The 16,823-nt window shown below is 37.7% G+C and overlaps 1 protein-coding gene across 1 annotated transcript in view; it reads right to left on the reverse strand.

The window, feature by feature from the left end:
- Positions 1–10,459: 10,459 nt before the first annotated feature.
- Positions 10,460–16,823, reverse strand: part of LOC138715793 (uncharacterized) — a 53,792-nt gene continuing 47,428 nt past the window's right edge. Inside the window, exon 5 of the mRNA XM_069848870.1 lies at positions 10,460–16,354. Coding sequence (XP_069704971.1) covers positions 15,910–16,354 — 445 coding nt within the window. The 3' untranslated portion in view covers positions 10,460–15,909. The remainder of the gene's footprint in view (positions 16,355–16,823) is intronic.

Below are 16,823 nucleotides of genomic sequence, written 5' to 3' on the forward strand. Positions count from 1 at the left end.
GGATTTATTCCAATTAATCGAAATTTGCAGCTTGATGCTTTACTTTTCGCTGATGATCTAGTTCCCATGGCATCAACTGAAGATGATTTACAATATTCAGTACACAATTTAAATATGGTCAGTGAAAAATATAACATGGAAATTAATATTGAAAAATCGAAAATCATGTCATTTTGTGGGAAATTCCCTGTACCAAGCAAAATCTGTTTGAATAATAAAATAATAGAAAGAGTAAATACCTTTACTTATCTTGGCTATACACTATCACCTTATGATGAAGTAGATATTGCTGAAAAAATATGTAAATATAATAAAACAATGGGGATCATTAATAAAATCATGAAACCTTCACTAGTACAAAGACACACAAGAATAGGCTTGTATAAAACCTTAGCACAGCCAGTATTAAGCTATGGTAGCGAAGCGTGGACTGTGAAGAATAAAGATGTCAGTAGAATAACAGCAAGTGAGATGAGGTTTATGAGAGCAACAGCTGGATATACTCGCTGGCATCATAAAAAAAATGAGGACATAATGCAAGAACTTCAAATAGAACCCATTATGCAGTTCATCAGCAAATATCAACTTCAGTGGAAGGGTCATCTCGAACGAATGAATCGATGCAGAATTCCAAAAGCACTGTTTCATTACCATCCATATGGCAAAAGATCTCTAGGCTGTCCAAAGAAGAGATGGACTGAAAATTCTAGTTTGAGACCGTAACAGGCCACTTGGGCTAATACTTGTTAGGAAGATGATGATTATTATTATTATTATTATTATTGCTATTATCATCATCATCATCATCAGTTATTCATAGATTTCAAAAAGGCATATAACTCGATTAAGAGAGCAGTTTTATATGATATTCTTATTGAATTCAATTAATTTAAATATGCCTCAGTGAAACGTACAGCAGAGTATGTATAGGTCAGTTCCTGTCGGATGCTTTCCCAATTCACTGCAGGCTAAAGCAAGGAGATGCACTGTCACCTTTACTTTTTAACTTCACTCTAGAGCAGCGGTACTCATTATGCGACTGGAGGACATTATTGTGGCTCTCGGAATAATTTTACTTTCATTACATTTACATCTAAATCAAAAGTCTAAGTATAAATATATCTTCATTGAAATTCTACAAAACTTTGGATATCCCTGTATCATTCCTAGCCGTGCAGTGCACTAATGCACGTATTCAACAATGCAATGTATTAAATTTCTATGTTCAGCCTTATTGGTTTTGATGAGGTGTACGTTTGTTTGGCACACCATTTGAATTTGTTCATTATCGTCGGAAGCTTTCAAAATGAAATACACATTTTTCTTACTTTCTATGAACAAGCAACTGAATACTCTGTTACTGTTATACTTCCATTCAGTTCAACAGTTAATTGATAGTGGTAAGTTTATTGCAGTGCAGTGTTTAATAATGGCTGGTGTTTTTTCGGAAGAAAAAAAAAAAAGAAAAACTGGAAGAGAAAGGAAGAGTTTTTCAAGATAGTTGGGAGCATGATTTTTTCTTCATACCTGGTAAAAAGAAAGGCAGTGCCATGTGTTTATGTCGTGACATAGTTCAAGGTTATACGATTTAATCTTAATACGCATTATAATACCGTGCATTCAAATTTTGACAGCAAGTAGCCTAAAGATTCTAAATTGAAAGCAGAAAAACTAAAAACATAAAAAATGACAGCAGATGTAACTGGGTTGTCAATTTTTGGCCCTGAGATTGGAAATCTCAAAAATAACATATTGATCTCCAGCAGGATTCAGATCTAGAAGGTATTTTTCAAGAGAAACGAAAAACAAATTCAGTTTTAGAGTTTTGGAATACAGTTCCAGAAAAACTGTTCGAAAACTTGGTGTTGTGTGCATATAAAATTTTGTGTCTTTGGATCAGCATATATTTGTGAAATGACTTTCAGCAAGATAAAGTTCATCAAGGGTAAACATAGATCTTGTCTCACCAATGTGAACTTGGGAAACCTGCTGAGGATATGTCACAAATCAACCAGCTCGTATTCACAAAATTGTGCAGGAGAGTAGCACAGTTCGACCTTCAACTTCACACAAATTGTCTACATGACTGTAAGTTATCTTAAAATTATGTAATAATAATAATAATAATCTAAAACAGTTAACTATTAATATAAAAATCAATGGCGGTAATCAGTAATGAATGTGTTTATCCCCAGTTGTAGTAAGGCTGCTTGTTACCAAGTTGTACTGTGAAATTTGGTGCGGCTCTCCGACAGATACTGTTTCTTATATTCGGCTCTCTTGTAATTTCTAATGAGTACCACTGCTCTAGAATATGCCATTAGGAAAGTTCAGGGTTTGGAATTGAACAGGTTACATCAGCTGTTTGTCTATGCGCATGACGTGAATATGTTAGGAGAAAATCCAAAAACGATTAGGGAAAACACGGGAATTTTACTGGAAGCAAGTAAAGAGATAAGTTTGGAAGTAAATCCCGAAAAGGCAAAGTATATGATTGTGTCTCGTGACCAGAATATTGTACGAAATGGAAATATAAAAATTGGAAATTTATCCTTTGAAGAGATGGACAAATTAAAATAGCTTGGAGCAACAGTAACAGATATAAATGACACTCAGGAGGAAATTAAACACAGAACAAATGTGGGAAAGGCCTGTTACTATTAATTGTAAAGCTTTTATGATCCAGTCTGCTCTCAAAAGTTAGAATTTAAAAAAACAGCTATATTCCGGTTGTTCTTTATGGTTGTGAAACTTGGACTCTCACTTTGAGAGAGGAACAGAGATAAGGGTGTTTGAGAATAAGGATCTTAGGAAAATATTTAGGGCTAAGAGGAATGAAGTTACAGGAGAATGGAGAAAGTTACATGATGCAGAACTGCACGGATTGTGTTCTTCACCTGACATAATTAGGAATATTAAATCCAAACATTTGAGATGGGCAGAACATGTAGCACATATGGGCAAATCCAGAAATTCATATAGAGTGTTAGTTGGGAGGCCAAGGCGTAGATGGTAGTATAATATTAAAATGGATTTGAGGAAGGTGGGATATGATTGTAGAAACTGAATTAATTTTGCTCAGGATAGGGACCGATGACGGGCTTATGTGAGGGCGGCAATGAACCTCCAGGTTCCTTAAAAGCCATAAGTAAGTATTATTATTATTATTATTATTATTATTATTATTATTATTACAGGGGGTTGGATAAAAAGTATTGGTTACAGTGTCATAATTTTGAAATGTCTTTTATCATCAGCGGATTACATTCCTTCATTGTAATCGCCCCCATGTTCACCATCTTGTGCCAGACGTAATACAGCAACCATCAGCTCGTCCATCGTTGTTGATGTCCTGAAGTGACTGCCCTGTGGCATTTTTTGTGTTGTAGTGGTTCCCTCTTAGTGGCTCTTTTATTTTGGGGAAGAGATCATAATCTCACAGACTCGTATCTGGTGAGAGTGACGGATGTTCCAGTATTTCCCATCTCCAGTGGTGCAGAAGATCTGTCTGTCAGCTTGCAGGCTTCCAGTGTCTTCACCATCTGTTTTCAAGACTAGCAATGGCTCTCATAAAGAAAGGCATTTCTTCAGGTTTGGGAATATAAAAATCACAAAGAGCAAGGTCTTGATTATAGTGAAGATGTACATCTGAAGAGGAGAGAGAAGAAAAATCGGGTGCGCTTCGCTCTGGTAATGTTATGTACTAGCCCCAGTCAATCGAACCCAGGCATTGTCAAAGAAAGTGGAAGGCGTTGAGACGACGACAGTGTGAAACGGAAGGCTTTGAGTTATAATGAGCCAACGACAATGACACCGTCTGTGGTGTGGATTGTAATTAGTTCATTACAAAAACATCTGCTAGGAAGGTGGTCAACAGTGAAAAGCGTTTCATTGTCGCTTACAAAGGAAAGCGCCTGGGCTGGAGTGAGCAGTGAAAGAAACTGTAAATGATTGTTGGCAGTCTGTCTATTGAAACAGACGAGCGAACACTGAAAACGAACGCAATGAACGTGATAATGTTAATACTAATATACCATCAGTAGATTCGGTGATATTGCAAGATTCGGTAAGTGAAAATGTGCGGGAAAACAAAAGTAAAATGACGAAGTGATGAAGGGGTCACGGAGGTGGAGTATTTATTTTTTAATGAAGATAGAAATAAAGTTTTAAGCTATGACGAAGGTGAACCTACATCATCAAAGAGTGACAGTGTAATAGGAAATAATTTTTCAACGTCTTGGCAGAAAAATCGACCATGGTTAATATTTACTACTACTAACGAAAAAGGCGGACTAGTGATGTGCAGTGCTTGCATTAAACATTCTCAGCAAGTGTGTAAACAATTAGAACTTCATCTAGTGATTTACCTTGGTCAGGAGACGGTATAGCAAAGAAGAATAAGAAGAACCTTGACACCATATATGAACACGAAAAAAGTGTTATTCATCCGGATAGTGTGCAGCAGGAAAAAATATGCAAAAAGCAGATCCTAGAAATATGTACAGTAAATGCTCGTGAGCTATACTTAAAAAAACCAAAAGGAAAAATAAGATGCAACTTTTAAGGTGTTACAATCAGTTTATGTGGCCACAAAAAGAGAGAGAGTGGAGTTTTCGTGACCATCCAGAACTGATACAGCTACAAATTGCGAATGGTGTAGATATGGGAACACATCTTCATACAGATAAGACTGCAGCAACAATGACTAATTTTATTGCTGAACAATTACTTTTAATATTGGTTAATTTTTTGAAATCGACTGACTTTTTTTCCATTTCTCTGGATGAGTCAACCGATAGGTTTTCTGAAAAACACTTGATTTTATATTATGATACGTATGTGAACGAACAAAATAACACATGCTGCTGTTTCTATAAACTAGTACCAGTGGAAAATGCTGATGCAAAGTCCCTTCAAGAAAAAATTGTCCAAGCTTTCTCAGAAGACGGCATAGGTGTGGAAATGCTTAAAGAAAAGCTTGTAGGATTTGGTTCAGATGGAGCGGCAGTGTTTACTGGTAAAAAAAGGTGTTGCAGCTAGAATTAAGAGAAACATATCTCCACACCTAATTAGTGTACATTGTATGGCTCATAGGATGGACCTGTTTCTGAACAAGTTTTTAGTGACGTCAGTGATGTTCATAACTTCGAATGCTTTGCTAGATGAACTTTATAAAATTTTCAGTAAACCACATACAGCTGCAAAACTTAAAAACATTGTGGCGGCTATAGGCATCACAGGTTATCTGAAAACTAAAAAGCTGTTTCATATTCGTTGGATTTCTAGTGAGAAGGATGCTTTGTTGGCAGTATTCAAAGATTTTCGTTGTATCATGCAGTGCCTAAACTTAGAATCTGAAAGCCGTGAGATCGAGTAGAGATTGTTGTAAATTGGGAAAGCTTTATAAAAAGCTTTCACTGAAAAAATATTCTATTGCTGGGTTTCTTATTAGATATATCATGTGTTCTCTCTCTAATTTTATTAGTACAACAATGTAAAAAGAGTGTTTCTTACAGTGAAATAGAAAATAAAATTAATTCCGCAACACAAACTCTTAAAGAAATGTGTGTTAAGGATGATCTTTATTTGAGTCTTTGCAAAGAAAATTATTTAATATACTGTAAACTTCAACCTGAAGAGGAAGGTGAAAACAGAGAGTTTGACAAAATAAGAGGACAAATAATTCAAGGTTTAATAAATGAACTTGAAAGAAGGTTTCCTTCAAGTGAAGTGATAAAGTGTTTCTCAGTCTTGAAGAAAATAAAATTAGCAGTAAAAGCGATTTGTACGGTAATTCTGATGTATATAAGCAGCTGAGTTGCTTGGTTTGGATGGTGGCGCTGCTGTGTCCCAATGGACAGAGTACAAGTGAGGCTCTCTAACCTTCAATGCTTTGCCTATTCTGGAAAAATTAATACGGAAAGTCCGTTCAGTGTCTCTGTCAGCTGCGGCGTGTGAACGAGGTTGGAGCGTTGCTCACAGCATCGAAACTGCCGAAAGAAATCGTTTGTTGGTGAAAACTTTACAGTCTCTAATGTCAATTAAAGTTAATGGGCCGCCATTGAATTTGTGGGATGCCTTTACCGTCGCAGATAGATGGGTCACCTCCGGACATCATTCGGCAGAGCAGTCTTACTCGCTAAAGGAGAGGAGGAAGGAGCAGTACCACATCAACATTTTTCTTTAAGGTAAGCTCCTACTTTTATTTGACATATTTTAACATGTACAATAGCGTGCAAATTAATCCGAACAATGTAATTACTCAAATCAAGATTTCAGGTATAACTCCCTGTAAAGTTGATTTGAATAATTTCGAGGGAAAAATTGTTCCGGAGCCGGGTATCAGTGGTAGAGCATTGGTACGTTAAACCAAAGGTCCCGGGTTTGATACCCAGCTCCGGAACAATTTTTCCCTCGAAATTATTCAATGTAATTACTTATGCAAAAACATTCAAACAGGATAAAAAAAGGATCTAAGACATACCTCAGTAATCTATGTGGCCTCCCTTGTTCCTAATAACAGCTCTGAGACGATTTGGCATGGATTCCACTAATTTCCTACAAATATTCATTTCTTCATCGCGAAACCATACACCAATGAGGGCAGAAATCATCTTCTCCTTTGTAGAACAATCCATTTTTTGCATTCTTCTTTTGGAAATTGACCACAAGTTCTCAATGGGGTTGATGTCGGGTGAGTTGCCTGGCCAGGGGAGTACCTGAATATTTTTCTTGTTGAAGAATTCTGTAGTTTTTCGAGACGTATAGCATGGTGCCAGGTCTTGTTGGAACACACCTCTGCCATCCGGAAATGATTTTTGCAGCTGGGGTACGATTCTGGTTTCCAATAAGTGAATATATTTGTCAGAATTCATCATTCCCTTGATAGGTACGAGGGGGATCCAGGAAATAACGACCGTTCGCGCATACCTGCCGCGCAGCTGACTCTCCTTCCTTGTTTGAAGGTCAACTGGCTTCCTTAACATGTGTTCTCATAATGTTGTGAGTACTGGTTGCAACAAGTCGCCATTGCGCATTTTGTGTTACTTCAAAATGAATGACGTGATTGATAATCCCGCCGACTGTGAGGTGAGGAGTGTGATTCGATTTTTGAATGCCCGACATTTGAAACCTGCAGAAATTTACCGGCAATTGAAAGAAGTGTATGGTGATACTGTAATGAATGAAAGAAATGTGAGAAAATGGTGCGAAATGTTCAACAGTGGGCGAACAAATGTCCACAATGAAACTCGACCCGGACACCCATCACTCATCACAGAAGACCTGAAGACTAAAGTGAACGACAGAATCTTGCAAGACAGGCGCACATCACTAGACGAATTGCATATTGCCTTTCCTGACATTTCTTGTTCTTTGCTTGGTGAAATTGTGTCGCAACATCTTGGCTACCACAAAATCTGTGCACGATGGGTTCCACGGCAACTGAGTGACCAACACAAAACTCAGAGAATGGCCTCAGCATTGACATTCTTGATATCACACAGATGGAGACACCTTTCTTGATCAAATTGTGACTGGTGATGAGACCTGGATGTCTCACAACACCCCAGAGACCAAGCGCCAATCACGTCAGTGGCATCATCCCTCATCACCCAAGAAACCGAGAAAATTCAAACAGACTCTCTCAACACAAAAAGTCATGGCTACTGTCTTTTGGGATCGCAAAGGTGTTATTTTGCTGGATTTCATGCCAAAAGGCACTACGATCAATGCAAATTGTTATTGTGAGACTTTGCAAAAATTACGGCGAGCCATCCAAAACAAGAGGCAAGGAATGCTTTCGAGAGGAGTTGTGCTTCTTCACGACAACGCCCGCCCGCACACTGCTGCTTCAACTCGAGAATTGCTGAATCAATTCGGTTGGGAAATCTTTGATCATCCGCCCTATAGTCCAGACCTTGCTCCTAGCGATTTTCACCTTTTCACTAAGCTGAAAGACTTTCTGGGTGGTACGCGTTTTGGAAGTGATGAAGAGTTGAAGAAGACAGTGAACACCTGGCTTAATGAACTGGCGGCAGAGGAGTATAACACGGGAATTCTAAAGCTAGTGAACAGATACGACAAATGTTTAAATGTAGGTGGTGATTATGTAGAGAAGTAAAGGAAGCTTCAGTTATGTAAGAGACTTTGTTTTTTCAAATAAATATATATATATATTTTTAATTATTACAACAAAACGGTCATTATTTCCTGGATCCCCCTCGTATTAATGCTCCAGGCCCTTCATGTGTAAAACAACCCCAAAACATTACTTTAGGGGGATATTTGGGTACTTGTTGGAGATGAGCTGCTGTTATTTTTCGGATCATTTCCGTACGTAAGAAACACGGTGGTCATGGACCTCGAAATGAGACTCATCAGGAAAAAGTACATTCTTCTAGTCATTCACTGTCCAGTGTTGATGTAATTTTGCCCACATTAAGCGTTTTTTGCACATAACAGGGGTTAGCAGTTGCTTCTTAATAGGCTTACGAGCCCTTCGTCCAGCTTCCAAAAGCCTACGCCGCACTGTTGTGACGTGAATATTCGCCCCAATGCAGTGGTAGCCATTAACTCGCGGGTTAAGTTGACAGCAGTTAGTCTAGGATTTAATTTACTTTTCCTGACAATTAAACGATGATCTGCAGGTGAAGTCTTCCTTTTCCGGCCACAGTTTCCTTTTTTCTGGGGTGTGATGGGTCCAGTCTCCCTGTATCGTTTTATGTTCGAATTAACAGTAGCCAAACCGATGTGACATTCTGCAGCAATTTGCCTCTGTGTCATAGAAGAATGCTCTGCTAATGTTATAATTTTAGACCATTTTCGTGGAGTTGTATCCATTTGTGAAGACAACAGAATGTACACAGGATTGCAGTATTAAGTCTTCAACACAACTGAAATGCTTATAAGTACAAAACGACAGGCAAAATGTCACATATTATAAAAAAAAATAATAATAACGACAGACCTTCAACAATAGAATTACACGTATTACAGATGTCAATTAAAGCGGTATGAGCAGCTGTGAGGCCAACAATGACAGAAAATGTAAAAATATGTCGTGTTCGAATTAATTTGCACGCTACTGTACTTGTCTTTTAAAATGGCAATGTTTTCATTGCATGTATTTGAATGCCATATGTACTTGTAACTTCCCAAACCTTTATACGTAATGTAAAGGTAAAAATTCTTTTCCCCCCACCAACTTTTAAGGATTTCGTACCCTGAGAAAAATGGTGAAAACTTTCTTTCTAAGGTGATAACTGCAGATAGTACTTGCCTGTCAACTGCCATCTTTCAACATCGTCTTCAGGTGCAAATCTGTACACGAACATTCAGAAGTAAACTATTTTGGAACCAGTGATTCGTACACTATCAAATGTGGGCGACTTAGAGAAGTTTTAAGGATCTAGTGTGATGTAATATGAGCAAGTGCGTCTGTTATTTCCATCTGTAAGTGGACAATGCTCGGGGAGGGGGGGGGGGAGAAGTGCCCAGTAGTCAGACCTCCCCAAGTACTGTAAACATACATTTAACGGATAATTTATTACAATATATATTTGATATTTTAAAAAAATTTAATTTAGTAATTGAGTAAAATGCCACACAAGCACTAGCCTCTTGATGGTTTGACAAGTTTTGTTACAAAAATAACTTTTTTGAAAGATGATAATGTTTTTAAGAGCTGCAACTGGAACCCTAGGGCTATCTTTTGTTGTTGATTGTTTCCTCTCTTGAAACACTTTATGATACCTCCTGCAAAGTATGTTGTGGGATAAATCAAATGGTCCGTGAGCCTGCACTGATTTGAACAGGATTTGTGAATTAATAAAAAACAGTCCACTGCTCATTAGGTGTTATCTTCATTTTCTCAACTTTGTCTTGATGCAGAAATTATAACTGAAAACAATTGTTACGTAACAGTACTTGAGTTGTCTCAATAATAGCAGACTGAAGTTGCATAATGCAAATAAAACAACCTTGATGAGTTTGTCATAATCCGGTCATCTTCTGTGACTAGCTTTCTCTTTCTCGCACTGCTCTCATCTCGTCGCATCTGCTTGTCTATATAACATAAATTCTTTAAGTCTTACAGCCGTAGCAATGCTTATATCAAAACAGATGTGAATCATAAAAATTAATTGTTATGGTAATTGTTCAACATAACATTACACATATGTGTAAAATAAAACATTGTACAAGGGATGTAAGAAGATGGTACAGAATAATGGTAAATTAATTGGTATGGTAATGTAAATTAATTGGTATGGTAATTGTTCAACATAACATTACACTGACGTGTAAAATAAAACATTGTACAAGGGGTGTAAGAAGATGGTACAGAAGAATGGTAAATTAATTGATATGGTAATTGTTCATCATAACATTACACTCACGTGTAAAATAAAACATTGTACAAGGGATGTAAGAAGGTGGTACAGAAGAATGGTAAATTAAACAATTGTCAAGGCATTTATTTGCTCTCACAATGACAAGGCAGCAAAACCCTTTCTCAACAACCAATTGCGAGACCTGGTGCAGGAGACAGGACTCTAGTCATGTGCAGGCAAAGCCACTCTCGTTGGAATGTGCAGCTGCACCAGTCCGCAGCACAACATGGTGTTATGGTACAGTACAGTGTTCCTAAAATAAAGGAAAAGGGATGTTGCTCCAGGACGCCATGCCGGCTTACAATTTAGAGTGACTGCTTGCGTGCAGTCACTTTCGCCAGGAACGGACAGGTTATATACATAAAGGAAACTGTGAATTAAGGCAGTGGCAGGTACATCCAGTAACATTTTGCCTTAATTCATGGGTCACTTTGGCTGTGTGAGTGGACATATACTTCCAGGAGTTGTAACACTAAAGTAATTGACGTACCTGCCATGAAATGTTAAGTTACTTCACTTCGATCTGAGTTACTCGTTCCCCACCCTATCTTAGCAAACTTTCAGTTGAAATGCAGATTAAGAGTTGATGTGGAAGTTATATGCAAACTCTTGCATTTAAGAGAAAAAAAATGCTTTTAGTAATTAGGATGTAGTGAAATGGCATGGCTGCGTCATCCACTCCAGACAATTTTGTTGAAATTTATGTAATATAAAACCCCAATGAAATTTGATCACTGATGTTTGTCTTACAGCTACACAACACAAATTATAAGCATTTCGAGTTTTTTACTTCTTTTTTCGTTACTACCGTACTATTTAAAATTTATTCCACTTCTTACATTCCAAAAGTTTTGGAGCCAGGAGATGTACTGTAGGTATTTTGAAATCACAGCATTCTTAATATGCGGTTCCAACTTCGTTGAGTTTTGGCCTCAGAAATTGAGTACATGATGTTAACATTGGGAAGGTTGCGAATTCACACTCTATGCAGTCTTGTTTCGTATCTCTTTACCTGTGTAATTTCGGCTTATTCACCTTGAATACATGTCCTTATGAAGTGATTTTTTTTTCTTTTGCATTAGTTTTCATTTTCTGGAAAACATAATTATTAGATTGTATTCTCTTGACATGAGCAGCAATATGCTGTGTTGCCTTCCACGTGTTAGTCTTACTCTTCTGAAGTATTAACTGTTGTAATTTATTTTTCGATTAACGAATTCAGTGTGAAGGAAAAGTTATTACAGTTTTTTATGTCTGGAACAGAAGACTCCATTGAGGCTTGCACTCTCTTTAATAATACGTTATGAAGCTAAACTGGACCGTCAGCACGCCTTGCTTCCAGCTGTCTGACCGCTCGAGGACTGGAGAGAATAAGTAGTGAGTAATAAGATGATAAATAGGCTTGCTGCGTGTATACGTGGGGCCCGGCCGTGTGAAGGCAAGTCTGCGTTGACTCGAGCCGGGACTCGCAGATTCTACAATAAAAGGTACAGGGCGCCCTCTATTTCGTAAAATCGGTCTAATGAAACTACGTTAGCAAGATGTCTGCTGAAGAGCCCTGTCCTGTTAGCAATTGATGTTTCTAAAAGAGCGTGATATCTTAAAATGGAAGGCTTCTAGAAGTGGAAGTGTAATAAATACATTGTTGATTTCCTTTGTGGAATGAAGCCGCAGATAATGGTTTGAGCCTTCTCTCCCTCCACGCTTCGAAGGGAGAGGGATCCTGTACAGTAGAACCCTGGTTTCTTGAGCAATGCAGCAAGATGCGAACCTCGTGAAGTAGCCCACATCCGTCACTTCCTGTAACCAGCTGATCCGACAGACACCTTGAAAAACTGTAAAGGAAGAACACAACACCCAAACTGTGGTCCTGTGTAGTCCTTGCGTCCACTCACACAAAACATTCTCTCTTTCACGTCTTTTAACAGATATCGATTCTCCTGAAGAAATTCCTCCCATGCATTTATTAAATTTTCGTTTGCTTCTTCTCTGATTCTTGTTACAAATCGCCATGTTGGTTACTTTCCTGCTGGGAAGCTCCAACCTGCTTTTCACATTCGAACTGTACAAAAATATACAACAACATGGCAGACGGCAGTCACCACTTTGATCCGGCGGCTGTTGGGAAGTGATCCAGGCAGACTACTCACCGGTCTGTCTAAGCAACAAAGAGGACAGATTGTGTAGGCCAGGTAGTGAAGAGTGCACCGATGTAAATTCCCAGAGCTACATTGACGTAACTGACTGGGATGTACATACAAGCATGTTACTTTTGATGATGTTCAAGCATTATTTTGAAAATAAAGGAAATTTATGTAATAAATAAGAGCTAACAATAGATATCATTTGATTCACAAATCAAATGCTATCGTGTAACAAATGATAGAATAGTACAAATATTTGAAGGGCAAGAAGTGTATGGCAGATTATCTCAGCAGGGAGATATGTATAATATGTAAAATGATGTAAAAGCGAGTTTCCATATCATAGTATTTATCATTTATATACTTAATTTCCGTAACTCCATAGCTTACCACTTTTATTTACAATCCTTGGAAATCTCTGGTTTCAGCAGTATTACCGGTATGCCATGGTAATCTACATTGCACTCATTTTTCATATTTGAGCAAAGATCAAATCAAGGAATGGGATATCAATATCAAAACTGCATAGATAGATGGAAGTTTACGAAAACTATTACATCTGAAAAATATGAAATCAGTGCAGTGAATCTACTTAAACTCTGTATGCAGTTGAGATTCTCATCCATCTATAAGCTACCACTGGGAGATTTTGTGTGTCCTTAATAGTCATAAAATATTTCGAAAATACAGATAGTGGAATGTAAATCACGCACACTTTACCACTATATATTAAACCATTAACAGTTGAAACTTCAATCAAACTAATTTTAAAAGTTTGGAGGGACGACTGTCTTGAAATACGGACATAATAAACCATGTCTGCTACATTGGCACATGCAGCACTAACATCAGTCTCGTAAATTATGTCCGAAGAAGTTTTCCATTTCAGGCATATTTTCACATGTAGTTTTGTTCCGAACTAAACTTTTTATGCAGATAATTCTACTGTTATTTTTGTTATAATTTCTTACACAAAACAACGAAGAAGTCAGCTTAGTCTGGACATTATTACACAGAGGAATCATGTGAGGACGCAGTTGTACCGTCAGTATTGAGAAGAAGGTTGCAGGCACTTAGGCTCCTGCCGGAATCAGCCCTCAACCAGGAAGAATACATCAAACTAATATGAGAGTACCTTCTGTCAGTAACAGTCTGGTTCATAAAGCATCTCATTTTCAGAAACTCTGGGTAATGAAGGATTGAGCGCCACAACATCCCTGCAGCATTTAATGCTTACAAGAGTCCGCTAATTAATTTAAAGAGTTTGAAATATGAGATAAAGTGACTGCCTGCCTTTGCTAGGTGTAGCTGCTCCAAGAAAATCGTTATTTTGTGCTAGAATGTTATTAGCTGTGCTGTCATTGGCCATGCCATTAATTGCAAAATTTTATTTCGTCGTTTTTTTCAGTTTTATCAATCTAATTACATTTGAATACTTACTGACAAAACTATTAAGGATTCAATTTTTTGACACTGCTATAAAAAATATATAATCATACAGAAATTACATTTTATAAGTATATATGTATGTTGTGGTTGTTGGACTGTTCCAGTAAAGTACACAGTTCCTTGTATTGATATCACACAATTCCTTTCCATAAATTATATGGACCGGTTACAATTCTTGTTAATTTGTTTTCATCTGATAATCTAAAAGCTTTATCCAATTGAACAGACAGACAGTAAGTTTATATAATAGTATGGGTTGTGTGGAGGAAGTATTTTAAAGTTAATCTCGCGTGTACAAGAAATAAGTAGATATCTAATTATTGGTTCTGACAGTTTTAAACTTTCTTAGGAAAAGACTGTAAAATTATAATATAAATTCAGTAAAGTGTTGTTTACATTGATCGTAATTTTCAGTTGGCACAATGTAATAATTTGCTTTTGAGCTGGCATACTAAGTTTGTCACCTGTAGGAACATCATATATGAAATGGATTAAATTTGATGAAGTAGTGGCGTATGCACTGTGGTAGAGATATGTGATTTCGAAATGTACAGTTACATTTATGTCATAATCTGCCATTAACCTCTTGCCCAAAATTCCCATTACATATATTGCAGAATAACGATAGCAATATTCAGTAAACAGTTTCTCCATGTAGTAGATAGTATGATAGAAGAAACTTTTAGCAGAAGATTATGTTATGTGAATTCTGCTCTTTGTAACTCCACGCAATCATACTTTGTAATAGTCAAATGAATTTAATCATAACTGGGTTTTAAGCTTGAGGAATAATGACTAGAATTAAGTTTATAGAAGTAATGAAATTGCTATTAATCTGATAATATTGTGGATGGTATCACTCAGAAACTTGAGGCCGCTATTGTTAAGTTGTTACCCCTGGTGGATTGCATAAATCTGTTTACTTTTGAATGTCAAAAGCCTCCTGACATAGATTTAACCATTATTTTGTAATTTTAACTGCGAATAGCCTCGCTTTGTTACATATTTCTATCAACTATGTTTTTCAAACTGGAGGCATTTAGAGATATAAGATCATGCAATATATCATAATCATAGTTTTATGTTCTCTTTGCATGTTTAAAAAGTTTCAAGCATTTGGACTGAAGCTCAATGCACGATGATTGTGTGATACTGGTATGCAATATTACAACATACAACTGTCCCCAGTTTCTAGATTTGTCTGATGAAAGAGGATAATTAATTTTGTTGAATTATTTAATTTCCTTCATGAGTGAACTAATATTGTATAATGTTATTATTTTATTCCGTCCACTCTTTTCATGATCAGAATTTAATACTTAATTCAAAATCATCTATTGGAGCAATGACAGATTTAATTAAGTGTTTTACATGAGAAGGAGGAAGAATTCGAAATTATGTTTCAGATAGCCATTGCCTCAACGTGCATTTTTAATATCTCGTAATATATTGTAATGCTTGCCACCACTGGGTAAAAACTGTGGAAGTGTAGCATGGAATTGTACGGTACATAATTGTTGAGTGATATCATCCAGTGAGCAGATGGGTTTTACTGCACAGTGCAGCGTGGTCGACTCTGGTAATTATGAAGCGACTTGATGGTGAGGATCAGTCTTGACCACTTGCATCTCCTACGTCACTACGGAACTTGTGCTAGACCCCTTTATGCACATACTTGCCAATTTCTAGAATTCTTAAAAAAATCAACATAGGGGTTTCAAATGAATCGCAATATAATATAAAATCTAGTATTTACAACTTATCCCACCGAACTAAGTGATCAATTTTTAGCTATTATCACAGAATAACAGTAATCTGATACTGCAGTTTGTTCACGTGATCGGAATTACCAGAGTGAACCGGGTGGAAGCGAGAGAGAAGGTGAGGGCTTGGCATTGTCGTGTGCTCAAGTGGTGGCCGTATGTTCAATCGTCTGAAGGTGCAGCATTGTCCCCATCGCTGGGCGTGTCGTGGCCGTGCGGTCGCAGGATGGCACGCACTATCTGATAATGTTTCTTAAAGCCGAGCTTGTTGTAAAGACTTAGTGATGCGTCATTCTCCGGTCGGATCACGACAAAGGGAATGTAGCCACGAGACATGACCACTTTGGTGAGGTACTGCGCCAGGTGGATGCCATAGCCCTTGCGTCGGAACTCGGGGCGTGTCTGCATGGAGAACATTGCGCCATAGTAGGACTGCACCATCCAGGCAGCTAGCTCACCAGATGAGAAGATGCCGTATGCGGGCAGTACGTTGATGAGCTTCTCGAACACTTCCACGCACTCCATGTCATTGGCAGGATAAAGGTCGTGGATCGCTTTGGCATGTTCCGGCTTCAGCTGCAGCATCTCTGCCCCATCAGCCGGCAGCCTGTAACAATTGAGTGCAACTGAGCATTTCTAATAGCAGCCTCATGTTAATGTTGCGCTATTAACCAATGTAACTTGTGTGAGCACACCTAATGACGCCATCGCCCCTCGCTACAGGCATGAGGGTGCCAAAGTTGCATATAAAATTAGCCTGCTGCAGGGACTCTCAGTAATTTCTCGGCATCGAGAGCAGCTACAGATGTGCGCAATCACTCTTTTGATTTGCAATCGCGAGTTCTGCAATATTAAAGTGATGATAGACATGCACGATACACTTTGAGTGAACCGTAGTGAAAAATTCGTTGTGAGGTGGGACTAATTTCAGAATGTTGCTTCAAATGAAGAGAAAATATACTGCATGCCCTTCGTTAAATACTCCTCTTACCATAAACTCATATTCTCCAAAACAGAACAAGATAGAACTTTCAAACCAAAGCTGTAGTTTCATTCCCCTAACTTGGTGCTGTATC

Source organism: Periplaneta americana, chromosome 15 (assembly GCF_040183065.1).
Source record: "Periplaneta americana isolate PAMFEO1 chromosome 15, P.americana_PAMFEO1_priV1, whole genome shotgun sequence".
In the NCBI taxonomy this organism is placed as follows: Eukaryota; Metazoa; Arthropoda; class Insecta; order Blattodea; family Blattidae; genus Periplaneta; species Periplaneta americana.